This window comes from Manis javanica, chromosome 10 (genome assembly GCF_040802235.1).
Source record: "Manis javanica isolate MJ-LG chromosome 10, MJ_LKY, whole genome shotgun sequence".
Lineage (NCBI taxonomy): Eukaryota > Metazoa > Chordata > Mammalia > Pholidota > Manidae > Manis > Manis javanica.
Window position 1 is genome coordinate 11,672,488 of NC_133165.1, and position 21,560 is coordinate 11,694,047.

General features: G+C 34.8%; 1 protein-coding gene across 2 annotated transcripts; it reads right to left on the reverse strand.

Annotated features, from left to right (window-relative positions):
• Positions 1–615: 615 nt before the first annotated feature.
• On the reverse strand, positions 616–21,267 carry ALX1 (ALX homeobox 1). 2 transcript variants are annotated; one of them, XM_073214161.1, is made up of 5 exons: positions 20,897–21,267; positions 20,355–20,507; positions 17,327–17,631; positions 14,189–14,317; positions 616–1,252 (listed from the first exon to the last, which is right to left on the reverse strand). In XM_073214161.1, the coding sequence occupies exons 1-5, from the start codon at positions 21,009–21,011 to the stop codon at positions 932–934; spliced, it is 1,023 nt and encodes a 340-aa protein (XP_073070262.1). In that variant the 5' UTR covers positions 21,012–21,267; the 3' UTR covers positions 616–931. The 2 variants fall into 2 exon arrangements, with proteins under 2 accessions (XP_073070262.1, XP_017535836.1); XM_017680347.3 differs by lacking the exon at positions 20,897–21,267 and having other exon boundaries at positions 617–1,252; positions 20,355–20,799.
• Positions 21,268–21,560: the final 293 nt, after the last annotated feature.

The following is a 21,560-nucleotide window of genomic DNA, read 5'->3' on the forward strand; positions in this document are numbered from 1 at the left end:
TGTCAAGAAACACACACATGCATGTGCCCACGAAATAAATACAAATTCTGATAGGCTGCTTCTCATAACATAGAATGTCACATGTCAAAAATTGTTTCTTCTGGTGTATTTACTAGATGTTTGTGTGTATACTTTGACCCACACAAATTTAGTTTAAAAAGCAAAAGTAAGTTTTGTTACTTTCTTTTTTTTCTGGTGTGTGATGACTAAGTCATTGAGTCAATACACTTTTTCATTAAAAAGATGGCATTTTCAAAAACTGTAATTTAAATCACACCAGAATATTTCAGTTATCACCTTGAGCCACATGTTTTCAGGAAATTATGCTCAAATATTTCACGCAAATGCTAGTCACTTTAGAAGAGTTCTTTTTTTCATGGAGTGGAAAAATCTTTGAGGCCTGAAGATAAATTCACAGCAACAGGGGATATGCCCATTGTGTCTGGGAGCCAGAGAGGGAGAAATGGCAGTTAACTCCTCAAAACACCCTGCTTCAGTATTTACCTGACAGCTCTGGTATCTTGACATTTTCCCCAGTGCATTTCCTCCTTTATCAGGTATTATTTTACAAGGGATTTCTTGTTAAACAGAACTAACATAAATCAATCTATAACAGAGGAATTTGTTTAATACATTTATTCCTTTAAGTTGCATGATCATAATTCATTGACTCATACAATAGGGGAAAAAATATCTTACTACTAAAACAGAGTTTGTTGAGACTGGTAGATGGTAAACCTATTTAGTCTTTTCATAGGTTCATTCTTAGATTTTAATGTTAAATAATAACGACTATTCATTTAAGCTGGTCTCACTGTATATCTTGACCTTTAGCAATATCCACACACAGCAGCTTATTGTGGTATCCTTTAAATATGAGAAATAAGAATGTTTTACTTTGTCATTAAAAGAAAAATAAGAGTACTGTGTGTTACATGGCCCATGAAATATTGGCCGTGTGCTCCTTGGCTTTCATTCGAAGAACTGCAATGCTGGAAGACCTCCTTTCAAACTCTGGCTTTGTTTCGAATGCATGTCCATTGGCAGCCCCAGTAAGAAGAGAGTCAGTGAAAAAATTGTTGAGGGGCACGTGGCTGAACTGGTTCTGGTGGTTTGAAAACCCTGTGTAACTGGAATCTGTCCGAGGCGAGTGAGAATAAGGTGTCATACAGGAGGAAGTGTCACGTGGTAACATGCATGAAGTAACCACAGAACCACCACTCGCATTGCCTGCCCACAAATTGTTCTGAATCTGGAATATATAAAACAACAAATGTTACATGTATGCGTTCTCACTTTTGTTAAACTGCATTTACTCGATTTTGTTAACTATTCATCATTTACTCTTATTAGGTGGTCTGTAATTCCTTCCTGAGTGCATAAAGCGATTACTGAAAAACAATTATTTGAAAGGTTCTTCAGTTTGTTATGTTGCAATAGATCACCAAACCCACAGACCTGACCACATAAAATACTCTCAAAACATGTCAATCTCCTGAGGATTCTTTTTTAAATGATTTTTAAAGCGAAATCTCAGAGATTTAGTTATGATTCATGACCAATTCATGTGCTTAGGAAAGTGGTTTAAAGTATGGTTTTAAGTTTATAGTTTTCATTTTTCTAATGAACAAAATGACACAACTGTGGTTTTTTTTTTTCTTTGAGTTCTACACTTGGACTCGCTGTGACAGTTTTTGTTGGAAACCATTGCTGATGTTAGATTGTTTGATCTGTAGATATTTTTGATCAAATTCATTTTGGAAACTATTTACTTTTAATCGCATTTTATTTCCTATACAGTCTTGAATAAATATAGTCTGTGAATATGGGAAATATATACGTATTTTAAACATTTATTCTATGATTTATATATATGCTATAGTGAGGTTGCAACAGACGTATGACATATCAAACAAATTTAGAATTCTACATGAACAGTACCAACTTATGGAAGCACAACTGAAAAAATAGGCAAGTATTAGCAAAAATATCATGAGTATAATTTAAGTGCCATATAACACCTTATATAAGACTGAAAGTGGAGTTATCATTTGTGCTCAAGAAATTCACATTTCATGTTATTAATTTCTACAGGGAAGAATTCAGTGTAATTTTACCAACAAACAAATTTCTCTAGAGTTACTAGCATGTAAGGGAAACTGGGGAGAATTTGCATGATAAAAATTTTAAATAAGAGGTATCTTAGACCAGCTATCTAAACAAGAAAAAAAATTAACAGCGATCACATGCATTACTGAGAAAACCCTGAGAAATGGCAGGGCTAGGGAACAAAAGAAAATGTTGCACGGTGTAACATGGCAGAGAGATGTAGCCTTCAAAAATAAAATTCTAAAATTGTATGCCTTTTGCAATGTTACTGCAACAGATTTGAACTAGAACACACCAATTATATATATATATTTATTGCACCTGGCTTTCATTTTGAAATTCATGATAATTAGGGCAGAATCATCTACTATTTCAACACATACACAACTAATGCTTTCTTATATTTATTTATAAAGATTCCAGTCTACTACATATAGCCTCTGGTGTAGTCTTTCAACACCCAAACTTAAATTGCACTTTCTAAGACAACTGATTTTCACTTAATAGCAGAAAATATGTTAATGAATCTTCTAGACGGCACTAGTAGAAATGCTACTCTGTCACTCAAAAAAGGACGGCTTAACCAGTTTCAAAACATAAGAAAATCTGAATAATTAATTTCATCCTTTTGGTGGGGATTCAATAGTCGATGATTGGCAAGATGCTTACTTCACTTTTGTTTTAAAAATGGTTCTATATACACATACGTTACCTTAAATATGCTGAGTTTGTGATATATATCTATAGCTATGCATAATGGTTTGCATATTTTATTAATCCTTAAATCATCATGGGCTATGCTGTTTTAGTTTTGGCTCATTCTACTCTATGTATCCCACAATAGCCAAAATATAATGATTGGTGCCAGCGATTACTGAGTTATGTATCTCAAACCAACAAGAAGGGCTGTTAATGTCATTACTCTGTCAAACTAGCTCTTCTAACTTGATCTGGGTGATTTTCCTCTGACATTCAATCAAACATTGTGCCACACTGCAAAAACCACAGTCACATGTCTGACAAACGGGCTTTCAGGAAATGAAAGTGAACTTGCTTTTTTGTGAAAAAAAAATGAAAGGCAAAATAGTGGTAGAGAAAGATTATTTACATTTTATGTTTGTTAAAGGACTCAATTTATATATAATGTTGCTAGAATTTATTATTAAAATCATCTACTCGAATTCCAAATGCAGAGAAATACATTTAACAACTGGGTAATAAAGGGAAAAAGAAAAAGGGGAGGGAAGGGAAGGGTAGGATAGGGTGATAATGTATAAATGTAAATTAGGAAAGTATTTTCTCCCTAAAAGAATTAATGTTAATTTACCTATAAATTGAAAAGAAATTCTCCAAGTTTCCATGGCATGGGCAAATATTTTTATTTTGATCAAGACTTATCTGGAAATGATCAAGCAACGTAAATGCAGTACTTTTGGTGAAAGAATTTCTAACAAACTGAAATGTTTTCTGAACATAACAGATTAGGAAAGCAGGTTACTACAGCAATTTTTAGTTGGATTCTAGAAGATACCCACATATTCCCACAGGCAGTGATACTATCACACATATATTTCTTTCATTTTTAAAAGTCTGACATGTCTTCATTTGACTTTTGGGATCTAGCTGGTTTCTATATTGAAAGTTAGATGCAAATCATAAAAATAATATCCCCAGTGAATTGAGGTTTTGTTTCCACTGAGGCATTCCCTCTGGATATTTAAATATCTGACAATGATGGTGAAAGATCATACTCATGATAGCTAATGGTCATCAATTAACTACTATATATCAGACACTATATTAAATGCATTATATAGTCTTCTAATAATTTCAACACACTAAAAGGTGTTTGTTTTTTCTATTACCATTTTCTAGAAGGTTAAACTTTTTTACAAACAGAATAGATTGCTTAGGAACTTCACCCAAGATTACATAGATCTAATGGTGGAGTTCTAATCTGTACCCAGGAAATCTTAACAATGTTACAACGATATAAAAAATAGTCTTGTGAGTTAAAATTACTTATTTACTTATTCATAATCTTAACTCTGTGAACATTCATAGGCTTCACTCTCCAAAAGCAAAATCTTCAATAATCGCTGACAATTTACAATCCTCATCCTTCGATTTAACACATGATAAGTGCTTAATAAACATTTGTTAAATGACTGAAAAGTCTCTAAGAATATGACATTTGAACTGATCCACCCTGCAGATGCAATCGAGATTTTATTGGCAACTTATGTTAATATATATAAATTTTGTTCATGATATGAACTCTAGACTCACCATACTATATAATCTCAACAGAAATTATGAAAAATACCTATCTAGACCTTAGCAACTGTATTTCTCAAGGTAGTATTTTTTTTCTAGTAATACTTATTCTCCATCATAGATCCATCTTCTTGTAGTTTCTGATTCATTAGCATGGGTTGTGCCTCAGGGAATCTGTTAAAATAATGGCAATGATAATAATACATACATGCAATTCTGAAAATTGCCAGGAATTAGGAAACACTACTGAAGTCCAACTTCCTTCCAATTGTAAAAAAAACCCTGTACACTTTCTATTATGTTCACTTTCTGTGATAAGCAGCTCACCTGTTTAAAAACATTCCATTCCCTCTTGGATATCACTGTAAAAAAATGAGCTATTATCTTCCTCTATGTGTTGCTTCAATTTCATGTGTAATCCTTCTTACATGTGAAAATCCTCAAATATCGTAGGCAAGTATTACACCATCACAGCTGTGTAATATTTCTTTGAGCATTCCTCATGTGACATGGTTTCCAGACCGCATCAACGCAGTCTCGTTCCCTTATCAACATCTGGTGTGGACAACGGAATGACACTCTAGATGCAGTCTGATCACTGTAGGAAAAACTTGGCAGGTACCATCTTTGTTTTACACCATCTACTTCTGTTAGTATCTGAATGCCATACATGATTAAACAACAGAGTTGTTTGAGCTTATGGTTTAATAAATCTACTGCTGTCAGGGCGGGCTTTTCCATCCCTCCACCAATTCTTTTCTTTTATAAGTGGTCATTTTAAAACTATTTGTTAGAACCTACAATTCAAATTGTTTCATACTGCATATTTATTTGTCAACAGAGTAGCCATATAAAAATCCCACTCTCTGAATCACTGTAAGAAATATTATATTTGCTGTTAAATTTAGGAATGAAAGAAGGCACGATTTTTCTTTTTCGGACTATTTCTGGCACCTACAGTAACAGGGCCCAGGACCAAAAAATTTGGGGGGTCTTTCGTGGGCCTTTAACTGAATAATATTCAGAGCTTCACAACCCAGAAGCAACATTATTAAATAATGCCCACATCCTTCTTTCACGTATGTTAAAAAAAAAAAGACAGCCTGTCTTTATATTTTTTCTTCTTTGTTCTGTTTAAAAGGAGTGTAGAATCTAAAAACATTCCATTTTAATGTGCTTAGCTAGGTTTTTTAAAGTTCTAGGGGTATGTTCAAAGCATTGTCCAGGGAACAGAGCCAACTACCTCCCATTAGCATGAATGAAAGTTCAGCTGACTTACTACACTCCACTTTGAACATTTGCCCTTTAATGTTTTTCTAATCAAATAAAAGTTAACACTTAATTATCCACGTCTTTGAATTTTGGAAGAAAGTTAGGTTTTTTTGTCTGAGTCTTTCTAAACTAAAATCATATTCATTTCACATTCATGTTTTACACACACACACACACACAGTATTTTCATTATGGATATATATTTTCAGGTATTGAAGTAACATGGTAAATATGGATAAGAAATTATTAATCTCATTTACCTTCACCTTAGAAGCTTGATAGAGATATATTCTTTGTGTAACCAAAACTACAAAGAAGATTTTAGTGTGTCAAACCTGGTGTATATTTCTAATATATTTATTGATTTTATAGCAGTAATTTTCTATACTTTTTAAAAACCTTCTAAAGAAACTTGTTAGCCTTTGCTTTAGTTGTAAAGTAGTATGATAGGTATGTTAAAAAAAAGTTTCATGAGAGCATTTTATATTCTATATCCTAATATTAGTGCTATTTAGAAGATGCTAGTCTATGGAATTTAATCTGGGTTTAATAGAAATACTGAACTACATGAAAATATATGAGTAACAACTGCTGTTTAATTTTAAGGCATCTCTAAAACCAACCAAACAATATTCTTCTACTAAGTGTATTTAACCCTATTCATCTATATACAGACTGTGTCTATCTGACACCATCATCTGTATGTATAAACACATACACACCACATACATACATCATGCTACACACATGCTACCCTCATATCACGTGCCCATACACTTCATTGTGGGAGTTAAAGGTTACTTTCCAAAGACAGAGATCAGAGATTCACAAAGATAGTTATGATAATACAACAATAGCTTTTTTGCATTGAAATCCAAAAGTTGATTTTGGTTTTCCTTCTTTGATAGAATGTTACATATACTGGCTACTCTGTAATTACTCGGTACATACTGTAGATCATTACCACATTATCACTATATAATTCAATTTACCCGATTTTTTCTTTCTCTCCTTATAAAATGCAAACATCACTTTAAACTAAGGCAGTTGAATTTTTTAAGAGACCATTATGTTCTTTACTAGCATATCCCTTCCTTTAAAATTCAGGGTGATAAAGTATTAATAAGAATCATATGCTTAGTAATTGCAGGTATTTTTAGCTCTTGATGAACTTTAGGATCTCATGAACTTTTCTAGTAACTAAATCAGTAGGATGGCTGGCAGGGAGAAAGAGTATGTGCTTTTCTACATGCTTTTTGCTACCAGTGAATAAATCTCACTTGCCACCAGTGAAAAATTGCAACCTGAATTATTCATGCAGTAAAAAGATCAATCTGAGCACATTTAGGTACCACCTAGAGAGAAATTTTCATCAGTGCCTATTTATTTTTCACTGAACAATTTTAAGAAAATATATAAATATTAAGATTTTCTAGAATCAACTTACATTTCAAAAATTGCTAAAGTATATGTTCACTACATAGTAGTATTGAGTTGAAGTGATTAGAATTTATTTATAAGAAAATGGTCACATATTAAATACTCATCATTATTTTGATTTTTTAAATAAAAGTCCATACTTGAAATGTGTACAGAAATTTGAAAGAAGGAAAAGTGTCTTTTCCATTAAAAAAAATTACTTCAGTGTAAGTCATTGAGACCAATAATCTGAGAAGAAAATTGCTTTACAGAAAAATAAAAGCATATATGTTCTTCTGTTTTACAGTAATTAGGATCATTGAAAAGATTTATGCCTTCAAATGAAACTTTCCAATCAACTCACTTAAGGTGGGAATAAATAATAACACACTGTATTTGCTATTTTATTTATTATTATCCAGCAAAAACTATCATATGGAGGATTTTTCAAATATTTGTCACATTATTTTTCCTGTACTTATTTTAATACATGCATGGTAGCTATTGCTGATTCATTTTTATGACACTATTTCCCAATAAAATTCACTTATAAGAAACAAAGATTAAAATATAAATAAAATTTTCCTTGTAAATTAGTAACAAAACATAACTCAAATATGTAAATATTTTAATTTAAACCGAGTATTTTAAATCATAGATATTCCTAATTGGTGTCATATATGAGCTTTTAATTTATTCTTAAAATCCTGAGTAAAGTTACCAATTATATTCATTTTGTATTTGTATTAACTATAAAGTTGGAATTTTTTGTATGATTTTAAATCAACTGTGCAAAATTTTCTTTTTACTTAAAATCCATGAACCAGAATAAAAAAAATTCATAGACCATGAGGCCTAATAAATATAGCATATATAAAATCCTGTATTAACGTATGTATGTTCAATATTATTTAATAACTAACATAAAAGTGTGAACTGAAGATTTTAACCCACTGGTCTGTTCTCATGGAATTCCAAGGCTTTCATGGCTTAATTTCTCCCCCAGTTCTTCCATAACTTATTTTTATATTTAATTTGGTAATTTACTCAATTTATCAATCTACTCTTTTCTCTTAAAACATAAAATACTTATGGACCAATTCAGTTAAATTCAAAATGCTTTAACAATGGTCACCTAGCAAAAGCAAAAAATAAATAAATCAGCTAAATAATTATTACTGTGTAAAATCATTAGATCACATTAAATTCAAATATTACATTTTTCAAAAAAACAAGTCTATTTTTATAATCTGAGATCTGAATGTACTTCTTTCAGAGGATATTCTTTATCTCTTTAAAGTGTGTGTATTTTTAGCAACATAAAAATTATTCACTCTTTGTGTCTAGGTGCACTTTGACCTAGTTGACACTGACAGGTGTCAAAATCTGCCTCATGCTACACAAAACTTATTCTAATATATACATCTATATGAAACGTTCTTTACACATTTATAGAAATGCATATATTTCTGTACATGTCAATCACTTCATTCATTGTAAAAACTATATTTATTTGAGTAATGATATCCTATCACATGCTTCTTCTATGACTTTAAGTATTTGTGCTTCGTCAGTGAGAAATTTTACTTGTTGACCTAATGACGTTAACATTTTTGTCCCTTTCTTCATCATAAAGGAGGTTTCATTGTGTCACTATGACCATCTCATTGGGTCTTTCATAGATTTTAGAATATTCATTATAAAAAACATCACTTTTTAAAGATTTTAGGTTTACTTCAAATATTTTGGAAGAAAAGGATTAACAATGATAAAAATATGATACTTCCCCTAAAAGTAAAAAATATTTCAGATGCCTTTAAATTGTTTTTAAACCTCACTGACAATGTTGGTGGGAAGAAATTTCAATCCATTTTTTGATGCAAATATTTTCTCCATGAGAAAATAATTTTGGTGGACTGAGAATATACTCAAACTCTCTTAAAGTTACCATATTTGGTTGTCCTAAATTAAAAATAAAAGTATATTTAAATGAATTTGATCTCTCCCTAGAGCTCTAAATATTAAATTTACTCACAGATTGGATTAGTTTAAAAGTACAACAAAAGAGAACATTCAAACCACTTAGCTAATGCTCTACTGTAAAAAAAATGAATAATGACAAAGGTTATTATAGAATTGTTACTATTTATTAGGCATTCATTATGTTCTAGGCAATTGCATACACAATTTTGTATAATCCTCAACATTTTAACTTTCATCTTCATATCACAAATGAGGAGAAACATTCCTAGAGGTTAATTTGCTTATCAAAATCTAAAATCTATTAAAGAGAAGAGTCAATTTGAACCTGCTTCTCCTGGACTGTGAAGCCCACACTCGTACATTAACACCTGGCCCTCTTCAAGTTCCAATATTTAGCTCCACAGACTATTTGGAAACCAATGCAGTCCTTTTCATAACAGAAAAACATAATGATAATAGTCGTCATCATCATCCGTACCACCACCACCACCAAGTGTAGCTCTAACAATACCTCCGTTTTACAGACAAAGAATCTGAGTACCAAGGAAGTCAAGAGACACACCCAAAGTTACCCAGCTACTAAAGTAGTTAATTCACATGTAATCCAAACCTAATCCAACGTCAGGAATTATAGGCAGGAATCCTTGTAGGAATGAAGCCTGGCTATAATCTTCCAGAAAATGTTTATGCCTTAATAATATATATATTCACCAAAACAACTATTTAAAAAATACTCTGGTTTTTTCATAAGTTAGAAACATATTAGCGTCTAATGTCAATAGATATTTGCTTCCTTTTTCAACTCGAAGACAAAATCATGTAGGTCTTTTTGCTCTGCTGGATTTAGTGCGTATCAAGAAGTGTTTGAAGAATTGGGTACAAATATCACCAAATTTCTAATCGGTCCACAAAGCAGGAGATTTTGTCTGCATCATTTGTATAACCCCCATGCCTGAAACAGGATCTAGCATGTATTTGTTGGATAAAATGCAAATAACTCTGGAAGAAAAAATAATTAAGCTGAAAGGTTCTGCAAAATCCTCCTTGTCTACTCTTCTTAACAGAGGAAACAGATGCAAAGAAGAAACGTAAATTGCTTGAGACCACAGAGATGGTTAAGAGTGAAGATTCCGAAATCAGCTGTATTCATTGAAAACTGATTAATTTGGGGTTTATAATGTACTCCTGAACACTGAAGTGAATCAGTCCTTTTTCCACATCTATTCATTGTGTATATAATTTGTTTAATACTGTGGTGATACAAAGGTAAATGACAACTGAAATTTTTAGATACCTTAAATAATAAATGGGGCGGCCATCATTATAGGCAGCCCTCCCCACTTTCAATTTCCAAGTGATGGGCTGATTGAAGGATAGAGAAGAGGGAAATCGAAAAAGCAATGACTTTTTATGATGTGCACTGGAGAACATCAACTAGTTTAGTGAATCTAAATTGTAGTGTTGCCAAATGGCAACTGATACTCTGAGTCAAAATAAAGGTTTTTTTGTTACATATATTCTTATTTTTCAGTACATCAAAATATTCTACCTTGAAGTATATTACCACTGACATCACACCTCTCACGGCTTGCTATTAAATAAGAGTAAAAGAAAAATACCTGAAAACAGTCTAAAAAATGTCTACATTTTTAAATGCTTCATATCATTTTATTTTCTTATTTATAAAATGGAAACACTTTTGCTTTCCAGAGTGATTTAATGTTTTAGGGTAAAAACTGAACTATTCCATTGTTCAGTGATGGGTTATGGAGATAATGTTGTATAGGGATCCTTAGACTCCTGAGCTCAAACAAACTTGGGCTTATAGTCAATGAGTTCATGGCTGTTAAGAAGGGAGGCTGGCTTAAAATTAGCCCTTAACTAGTAGTTATTTTTACCAATATGGCTCTTACTACTCAAATGTAATGAAGACCAATGTAAAGAAAATATTAAGAATATTTTTAGAAAATATTCATAAATAAACATTAATGCTATGTACATACAAGCATCTTTATGTCAGGTAAGATTATTATACACCTTGAGCAGGCTTGAGGGCATCATTTTCTAAACCATCTCTGTTTTTCATGCATCTCTGTGTATGCCTTTGCTTTCCTGCAAAACTGTTAATTCTTTATTTCTGTCCTGTTTCCAACATTTTCTAGTTTCCAGCTTTTTCTTTTAATTAATAATGTTTTTTTCTGTGATTAGTAACAGTAACCAAATTCGGGGTCTTACTGCATTGAGTTGTTGGATTCTATTTTGGTTCCTATTTTTTCCATTATAAATTCAAGCCACAGGATTAAGTAAAAAAATGTTTCCTTGAGGCTGAAGCTTGAGAGACATGATCTTGGCATAATTTTTTTTTTCAAACAAACTAAAAAAGTCAACCACATATTTTTACATTAAAACAGAATTTTTCCTGGCTTTAACCAATACCTATAGTAGGAAGTAGGGGACGCTTGATTGCAAATTTTTGGCAATGAAACAATAAATGACTTACCAATATAGAAAAGCACTACAGTGTTTACATTTGTGAGTTTTATTGTTGTTGACAAATGACACTGTCAAAATAACTTCAACATATAATCTCTGTGCTCCCAACCTTAAATTATGAGGTGGTCTAAACAATGTACATAAATTATGGAGAAGCCACAGAGAGAACTAGTATAAAATTTCCATGATACATGAGGAGAAATTTCTTAACTAGTCCATTGTTAGGTAAAAAAGACTACCAAATATATAATTTGATTGTACCATTTCTGCTTGAGCTACGGGGCTGCCTCATTACACTAATTTACAGTCTCTAACGCTGTGAGGCCCAGTGCCCCAATGGCGAGAGAATCCTAGGAACAAAGGGTGACTGAATAGTCAGTACATACATTATATAAAGAGCCTAATTGGCACCAGACACTATTGTAACTGTTTTATGCTATAGTGAAGAAAGGGAAGTCTGAGATAAAGGGAACCAAGAGTAAGAAACAGAAGTGGAAAACAGAAATGGGGGTTTACAAGGAAAGAAATGAAGATTGGAATAAGAAGGTGCAAAAAAAGACATCATCATTAAGTGTTATGGGATAGACTGATCAGTAAGACTGTTTAAAGTCTACTTGAAAGGAGTTCATAGTTTGTGACGTTATCATTTCTAAAGTCATCACAGTCAAGTAAAGTCATCACATCCAAAATTACGTGACGTATATGCCGTCTCCATTATGTTTTTATCGTTATTTCAGTGGTTCTGAGTACATGCTCTGTTTCCCTGGACTAAAATGCAGACACAAATAATGTAACTTAAGTTTTATGTTCTTTCAGTAGTAATTTATTAGTTAGTCAATCATTCAAACATATTTACCAGGAGATACGGTCTACTGTGAGGGTTAATATCTTGCAGTTGGGATCCAGTCAAATCTGGGTTTCATCACTAGTGAAAATGAGAAAATATCTCGCCTCTGTGCCTCAGTTTCCTCACATGGAAAATAACACCTACTGAGGAAGGTTGCTGTGAGGATTAAAGGTGTTGACATATGTGCCTGATATAGTAAGGGCTACTGTCATGTCAACAACTAGGAAAACACTGCAGTGCCTGCTCTCATGAAGCTTACAGCCTAGAGGAAAAACATCCTCATAGCACTTTGTTTAAAACTCAACAAGGGAGCTCAAAAATACTTGGTGAGTAAAATTTCATTAGCCCTGTGATGATAAGTAATTAGGACTATATACATGCTTTCAACAGGAGAAAAAAATATGGGAACTACTTTAAGATAATTTTTTAAAAGAGAAAAGATCTTCTTATGGTAGATATGGGCATTTATTCAAAAGACGCCCACAATATGGGTCTTCTTGCAAACCGCAGTGGCAGGGCTTAGCCTTAGAAGCCCTTTAGAGACAAACTGTCCTGAAAGGAACCACTTGTGTGGTTACAGACCAATTACTTAACTCACCTGAAACTGCTAACTTTTAAAATGAAGGAGTTGAACTAGGTGATCTCTAAGGCTTTTGTTCACATACAATATTACATTAATAAATTTGCTGAATTTACCTGGGGGAGTGATAGTTATCAAAATAGGTTCTTAAGGACCATAAAAGGCATCAAAACATAAGGATTGCACAAAATTAAAGGACACATTTCACACTCACAGGGTATGAATTTATAGTTGAAGAAAATAAATACCCTTAAGTTTGGGGCTGCAGTGAATGGTCATTGGACTATCAAGATATTCTACCAGCATATATATTGCAGATTTTCTTTCAAAGTAGTCTCTTACAATGCTTATCATTAAACAATAATAATGAAATAACAGTTTGCTTGTTTCTTATAATACAAGTAACCCTTACCAAATATCAAATATATTATAATGTATCTGAGCATTATAAATACATATAAATGTATCTGAACATTGCAATTTAGTATTAGAAAAAAATAATATTCAATTAGAATAACAAAATATATTTTATTTACATGTATCACAAAGTATAGAAAAGAAAACTCTCTAAATTAAAAGGAAAAATCGGAAGAATTTCTAAATACTCTGAAATGAGATGAGAACTCCCATTATATATAGAAATATTTTTTGACATGATACATTTTTAAAATTATGTTCAGTACTAATTCTGCATCTGTTTAGGTAACAAATGTTTCCTTGAAACAATACACAACCTCAAAGTCAAAAAGATAATATAGGAAAAGAGATATTTTTAGGTGGAACTGAAGGTTTCAGAGAGTATATTTGACACTAGGTTATGGCATTGTTGTATAAAACATTAACCACAGAAATAGTATGCCGAGCAATGCTTCATCTAGTTTTAAAAGTTAACAAAGGAATAAGTCTGAATAATTAATATGTAGAGTAATGAAAAGACATGCTACTGAATGATGCTACTTCAGCTCCTGCCGTGCATAGCAAGTAAACGACCCTCAAATGGTTTAAAATGAATGGCTTTGGAAGAAACAATAACAGAATAAATATTTTAGCAAAATAAAAAGCTAACTAACATGGAAAAAGTTTCCTGGAGGTCAAAAGTTTCCATCTTAACTATTATTTTAGATAAAACAAAGCTAATTCTAGCCCTTTTAAGAGTACACAAACCACACATGCTTTTCTCAGTCAGTATTCTGTACAGTTTACTATACCTGAGGATAGCTGTCAGTCCTTGGCAAAACCGATATATCATATGTGGCAGCAAAATGGCTTTTGGCTTGTTGTATTTGGCCATAACGTTCTCTTTTTCTCCACTTGGCCCTCCGATTTTGAAACCAAACCTAATTATTCAAAAAAAACAAAAGTAGAATTTTAGCTAAGGAATATTTGATAATGCAAATGGGATGTTAAAAGACTTCAAATCAGAAAGGTAAACCAAGTCAACAAAACTACTAGTAAAGAAATGTCTTTATGTCAGAAAAGGATCCATGAATTTATTTTGTTTTTACCCTGAAATGATAAAGTCATATGTCCATGAAGCAATATAAATGTATAGAAATAGACGTGATACTTTCAAGAAATTCATTTAATAAATAAATTAATTAAATAAATTTATTTAATATGCCTGTTTTTTCATTGATGAAAAATAAAAGTAATCAGGTTATATGATCTTGAAGACTCCTTATATCTCCAAATTATCATAGATAATCCTCCTCTCAGAGAATGCAGCAAGTCTGGAAGACATAAGTTTTTAGTTTGGGGACATGTACCATTAACCCAGTCAATCTATAACCAAATTAATATCTGCATCTGTCAAGATAACTATCTTCAAAACACATCACAAAGTGAAGACTCTTCTGGGTTGTACCCATGTTTAGATAATCTTAGAAAAACTTGAACATAAAGATTCCATCTAAAATATCTAAAATATAAGGCACCAGCAGAAATATCATGATCATTTTAGAAACAAAAAATATTTAGATTACATATTATGTTGAGCACAATAAAGACTATACGTAAAATGGAATCATCTTAAGTTGAACTACTGGTTTTAAAATATACAATTGTACTTACATAAATTACACCATTTAGAACATTTCTCTTGCCTTATAGAAAATGTGCAGAAACCTTCAAATTCATTTCACCTATTTAAATGACTTACAAGTAATAAAAACAATAAAAGAAATAGGGCAGTAATATTCACCTGTCAAGAAAGCCTTTGAGTTGGTGCAGCCTCTATAGGGTCACTAATTGTCCAAATTTCTCTAATTACACACTAATATATTTATCATAGCAGCCATCTTCCTCAGAAGGTTAAATATTTGCTAACTCACATTTGTAGCTCTCTGGAACCTACATTTTAGTATTTTAATGTATTTAAAGGTAGATAGAGAAAATTATATTCAATATGTATAAATTGGGTATTTTTGAGTATATGTCACACAAGCAGCTTTCAAGAAGCTCTTTAGTCTTTATAGAACTAGGTTCAGAATATAAAATATTTAAGAAAGAAACTGGAAACCAAGTGTAAAAATACAAATTGTAAAAAGCCTTTCATTAAAATTAAAATTTTCAGTTTTTCATACTCAGTTCTAACCTTCTATATTTTTATTGTCACACTTACAGAAACATTACGCACAGTCTAAGAAATAAGCATGTATTGCAAATTTAAATGACATTCTGAAGAGCTTTCAGCACTTAAAACAAAGCAAAGAAAGCTACCTGCTCAATATGGTTTCTTAGATCAGTGCTGGTAAGCGTGTATTATCCACTCTGCCCAGGGCTCAAGATAACATCAACACAAAACAAAGCAAAACAAAACAAAACATATTTTCTTCTTGTCTCCACAAATAGGCACCAGGAGCATACTACGGGAATTTAGTAATAAGATGCTTTTCTCTTAAAAAAAGACCTTGACAATCTGCTTAAAATGGTTGCCAGTTACCACTCTGATGTGAAAAGCAGGAAGGGAAACAAGGAAATTAGGTTCAGGTTGGCTCCTTGTGCACATTCTTAAGGCAAGAATTAATCAGGACTAGATGAATGTTAAGGGGAAAACAAGCATTGGGCATGGCTGCTCACTCTGTGCACATAGTTTTCTATGGTTTACAAATATAAAGAATTTAAATATTTGAATACAAGACAAAAAACACATGCAGGATTCCTCTTAATACTTGACAATTCTAAATTCTTCATTAGCATCAACTTTCTATATATTTACTTCCTGAACTTATGATACAGGAACCATTTGCCTCCACAAACTGAAGAAAAACCCTGCTCTTGTTATTCCCGCACCACTAGATGTTGTCTCTAATGATATAAAGGCTTTACAATGGCTTAACCTTCAGTAGAAATATTTATTACTCCACACAGAACATAATTTTTCACTATTTTGTTCACTTCTCTAGTGGGCTTACAGGAACGGCAAAATTCAATATTTTCCATTTATAGTAGTAAAAACACACACACAGAAAAAGGCTGTTCTCCTGAATTACGGTTATTTGGGAACTAATGCAGTATAGTTTAAGATTATGAACTCTAGTAAAACCAAAATATGCCTAAGAGGTAGAATTTTTCTTTCTCAAATGATTAAAAAACTTAGTATACTGAATCACTCAAGTTGATAATTTGAATGCAATTTATTAATACAATTGAGTTTATATTGTTAAATTACTTTAAATCATTATTTCTATTGACCCTGAAAAAAATATATGTTACTTATATTTAAAAGAATAAAATGGAATGATACTATTGGCAACTGCTGAGGCTAGAAAACTGTCAATGAGCTAATATGATCTTTCTTTAATTATGTATACTGAAAATATGTTATGCTATACATAACAGGTGGGAATTTGTGAGATTGTTTCATTTATTGTTTTATTATAACCTCAACCTCAATAAAATTACAGACTTGTGGACCATTACACAAATAACTTACCAATACCTGGTATATAATCTAAAAAGAACCTCAATGATTGATAAAATAGGAAAACAAAATAAAATACATGTATTATTAAATAGATAGCTATGAGTCTTGTGGTTTTTGCCCTGTAAAATTTAAGTTTTAAAATCAGAGATATGTTATGATATCGTTCTTTTTAAATTATCATTATTTTATGCTTATATAATAACCCTCAAGTGTTCTTTTATTCTACGTTTTCTGTGGGTTGCTAAATCATTTGCAAAGGAAAAGGTATTTTAGAGACCTACCTAAATACATTACATTGTTCTGTATCTTCAGTTGGAGAAATCGGTTTCTTCCTTTGTGGCAAAATGCAAATCTTAAATTATTCTCCCACCACTCCCCTCTACCCCACTCCACCCCGCCAAGGCCTTCATATGGCTCCTACCTGGACCCTGGCCTCCGTGAGCTCCGTCCTCAGAGCAAGCTGCTCTCTGACATATACATCGGGGTAATGGGTTTTCTGAAAAACCTTCTCCAACTCTTCCAGCTGCAGGCTGGTGAAGGTGGTTCTGTGTCTTCGCTTCTTACTGCTGGATACGTTGCTGTCACATTTATCCCCAAGTTCATCCAGTTCTCCCTTTTCTGGGATCCCTTTCACGGGAGACATCCGGAGACTGTTACAGTTGTCCATGGCTCTATTTAGTTCGGTATGAAGAGGCTGTCCTTCTACTTTAGTGATCCCATAGTTCACTGTACCCAGATGGGGAAAAATAACAGTTCTCAGGATTGTGAAATATTTTGATGAAGGACTTAGGTTGAAGTAATTTACAGCATCAGCAAAGTGGTCTTAATAAGGTTTACTGTGCCAGTAGTCATTTGATCATCACATTATTAATCCACTTCGGCAGGTTTAAGACCGTTTAAAAATGTGTATATGGAAATCATGTAACTTGCCAAACTTCACAGTTATACTTTCGGGGCCAATGTAATGTTTATGAACATCATTTATAATCAAACTAAGGTAGCCAAATTCAAAGATGTTCTAGATTTTAAATAACATCTAAGTGAGCGTGATTTTTGAAAAGTGAACCAAATTTATTGAAGTCATATCTTTATTCACACCAGACAAAACTAAGCTACTTGCATGGCCCAAGAAAAGTATTTCCACTTCAAATAAATCTGTAAAGCAAAATTCAAACTCTTCCCGTAAGTTACCTTCCTCTTCGACACAAAACTTATGGATTATAGATTTATTATATTATTTCTAGAACATTTCAGCTGTATATTCATGTCTGAATTTTAAATCTTTTTCAAAAAGTGACCTATTAAGCTAAAAAATGAGTTTCATATCAGTTTCTAAACAATATTTACGTAGACTTGTTTAGCTTAAAAACTCATTTGCAGTTCTTTCTAAATATGTAATATTTATGCTTAACTCATGAACTATGTTTTGAAACAGAAGGCTTTATTTTTCCCTCGTGAAGTACAGAAATAAAAACATCTATTAAAAATTACAAAGGATGTCATCTGGCATTCTGTTTAGGGGTGTTTTAATTTGAGTGAATCCTCTGGATTTGATTGCATGCTTGCATATATCATATGGTGCCACACACGCACACGAATCCTATGGGCTGCATATAATGAAAGGGGAGGCATTTTTTAAAGTAAAATCAACCCAGCTAGACCAGTAATTTCCAAGAAATTGCCGTACTTTTTCATTTTTGTCTATTTTTAAGTGATCTCATAAGGTATTTTTACAACTGCTTTTACCACTGTACAAATGTACTGAACTTTAATAACTATATAACCTTAATGCCTAATAGCTTTTAAGCAAAAAAAAATGTGTTCAACTAAATATAAAGATTCGTGACTGATTAACAATACGGTTTTGTCTCTGCGGACAGAGTTAAATGGGGAACTGCGGTAATTAGGGATGGGGGAGGGGAAGTAGTCGTGAGGCTAAGGGCATCTCAGGAGAAAGACAGGAACTTCCCTAAATATAGCAGACTGCTCCCTACATTCATCTTACTTAATACTTTCCTACTAACTTCATCCTAATAGTGTGATGTTCGTTTAAAAGCTGGGAAGGAAGGTATCAATAATCACCCACTTCTTTTATTTTGAATTCCCGACAATTTAAAATATGACCGAGTCCTATCCAGCAGCAACACAGGACATTAGAGAATCATTTTTTTTAAAAACCCTGCCCATTCGAATAACTTTATATAAACGTCTAAGAATTCCAAAAATAAAGATACTGTCGTCTGAAATGCATCCAGAAAGCCAAAAATTTAGCATTTTAAAAACAGAAATGAACTGTTTGTGTCTTTCTAAATAAATGGCAATTTAGCTGTTTTTCTATCATTTGCGCCTTTAGTTTGGGTTTAACTCTGCAAGTCAGAAGAAACTTGCAACATTGAATAAAATAAATATACGAGATCGTGTTTTACACTTACTCTGTACAGACTATTTAGAAAATGAGTTCCTATGAGCCAATGCCTTGCCAGATTTTGAACCTCCATTAAAATAGGGGGCGGGAGGCTTGTTGTAAATATTTCACACTTAATTCGTTTGTTATTTTAAAGCAACCCGCTCCTTACAGCTTAACTGTGGAATATATACAATGATAAGGAAAAGTCCTCTTGGAATTGTAAACTTGCTTTGGCTGTCGCGATCTGAAAAAAAATAGGTTTGTATTGGGTTACAAGATAGAAAAGATAAATGGTTTGTTTTGATAACATTTTGACTTTGAGATACTTGGCCATTCAAAGTTTAAGATTTTGCCCAGAAGCATTCCGAAAGCCTTCTTAGGTGACTTTTAATGGGGAGTCGGAAAAAGAGACAATGCAGACTTCGGGAGTAAACGATTATATTGCAGATTCTTTGCCCGAAGCTATTTAAAGTTTTTTGGTGTTAACAAAAAAATTATGGGGGGTTGGAGTGCAAACCCAAAGAAGCAGAAATCACAAATGCCCACGAACTATTCTAGCAATCCTCCAACTTCACAAAGAAAAATACCGCTACGTCTTGGACAATAAAAAAGAAAAGGTTTTCACCCAACGGAGCTCCAAAGTTTTCTTACTCGTGGCCACAGTGACGTCCTCTAACGAGCTGTGATCGATTTCAGCTCCTCCTGCCCAGGCAGCGCGGCGGGCTAGCAGAGGAAGCGCGCTGTCTTGACTCAATTACGCTTTATTTACCGCCCTATCCGTTTACGCCTGGATCCTGGATAGAGGGACTCTAGACTCGACAGCCGAAGGAGCGCTGCGCGGAGGCAACCCGGAGCCGAGTCCTTCCTCCGCACCCCGAAGTCGGCAGCAGCCAACACTCCTCGAACGCGCACCTTCCCCCTGCCTTCCTCCGCCCCCCAGCTCTCTCGCTCCCCGCTTCCTTCCTTCCTCCCGGCCCATCCCGATCTGTCCGCGCACTTGGGGTTTGCCGGAGCGAGGCCGCGGCTCGCGCAGGAGACTCACCGCCGCCGTCCTGACACGGCGAGGTCCTCTCCAGGCGCACGTGATGCTCGGCGCGGGCCAGGGGCCCGAAGGCCTGCACGCATTTGCCCGCCGACGCTTTGCTGTAAAAGGACTCATTGTCCAGCGTCTCCATAACGTGCTCCAATGCGCCTCCTGCGCCCATGTAAAAGTCAGTGTTTTTACTCGGCGCGCTCTTGAGGGCAAACTTCTCGCTCAGAAACTCCATAATCCTGGAAGGCGCTCGCGGAGCTCCCGGGGCGCGGAGGCCGGAGAGCGCCGGGGGAGGGCGCGGTGGGCGGGAGGAGGGAGGGCCGGAGAGGAGGGAAGGGGAGGCGAGCGCTGCGGCGCCGGCAGCGGCCCGGCTCGGAGCCCTTTAATACGTCCCGGCTGGGAAGGGGCACCCGAAGTTGCTTTTATATCTTGAAACTCAGCTGGGCTCCTCGGGCAACCTCCCAGTTCTAATGAATATGAAAATCGGCGGGCGACTAACTCCACCCCGGGCCCCCTCCGCCCCCACCCCACCCCCGCCTTCCCCCACTTACCCTGGCGGGGCGCGTCCGGGCCTGGGTTAGACAGACAGCTCCATTTCAGACAAATGCCAGGAGGGACGAGGCCCCGACACCCAGAATCATTGTCGCCGCGAGAGGGGACTGGCATTTCGGAAGAGCTGGGTGAGATCGCAAAGCAGTTAACCCTCCACTCCCCGCTCTCGGCGTCCCCGCGGGCCGCCGCCCGGCGCCCGGTCCCCACCCCGCCCCCACGCCGGCCACTCACTCCCAGAAAGATTTAGAGGCGTCTTAAGAACTTGAAAGGAAGCATTGCTCTAAAAGGCTTTTATTTCATCCGTAAATCGTTTACGTGGAAGAGCCACATTAATCCAAAGCCCAAGAAGCCGGATACACGGGCAGCTATTAACTGGGTCGGCCGTGGTGCAGGGGCCTCTGCGCCCCGCCCGGAGGAGCTCGGCGCCCCGGTGCGCTCCGCGCAGATGAGCCCACGGCCTTGCTTTTCTTTCTGCAATGCAGCGGCGTGTGGACGTGCTGGCGACGGGTGGCAGAGGGGAGCCGAGCCAGGGGCGCTTGGGTGCATTGTACCAGGGCCAACCTACCTCCTCCGCACCCCTCCCCTCGGCCCACGGCTTTATCCTTATAGTTGCATATTTGCAGAAAACCCGGTAGAAAGAGTGCCTGCAAAGGGCCCTTCGTA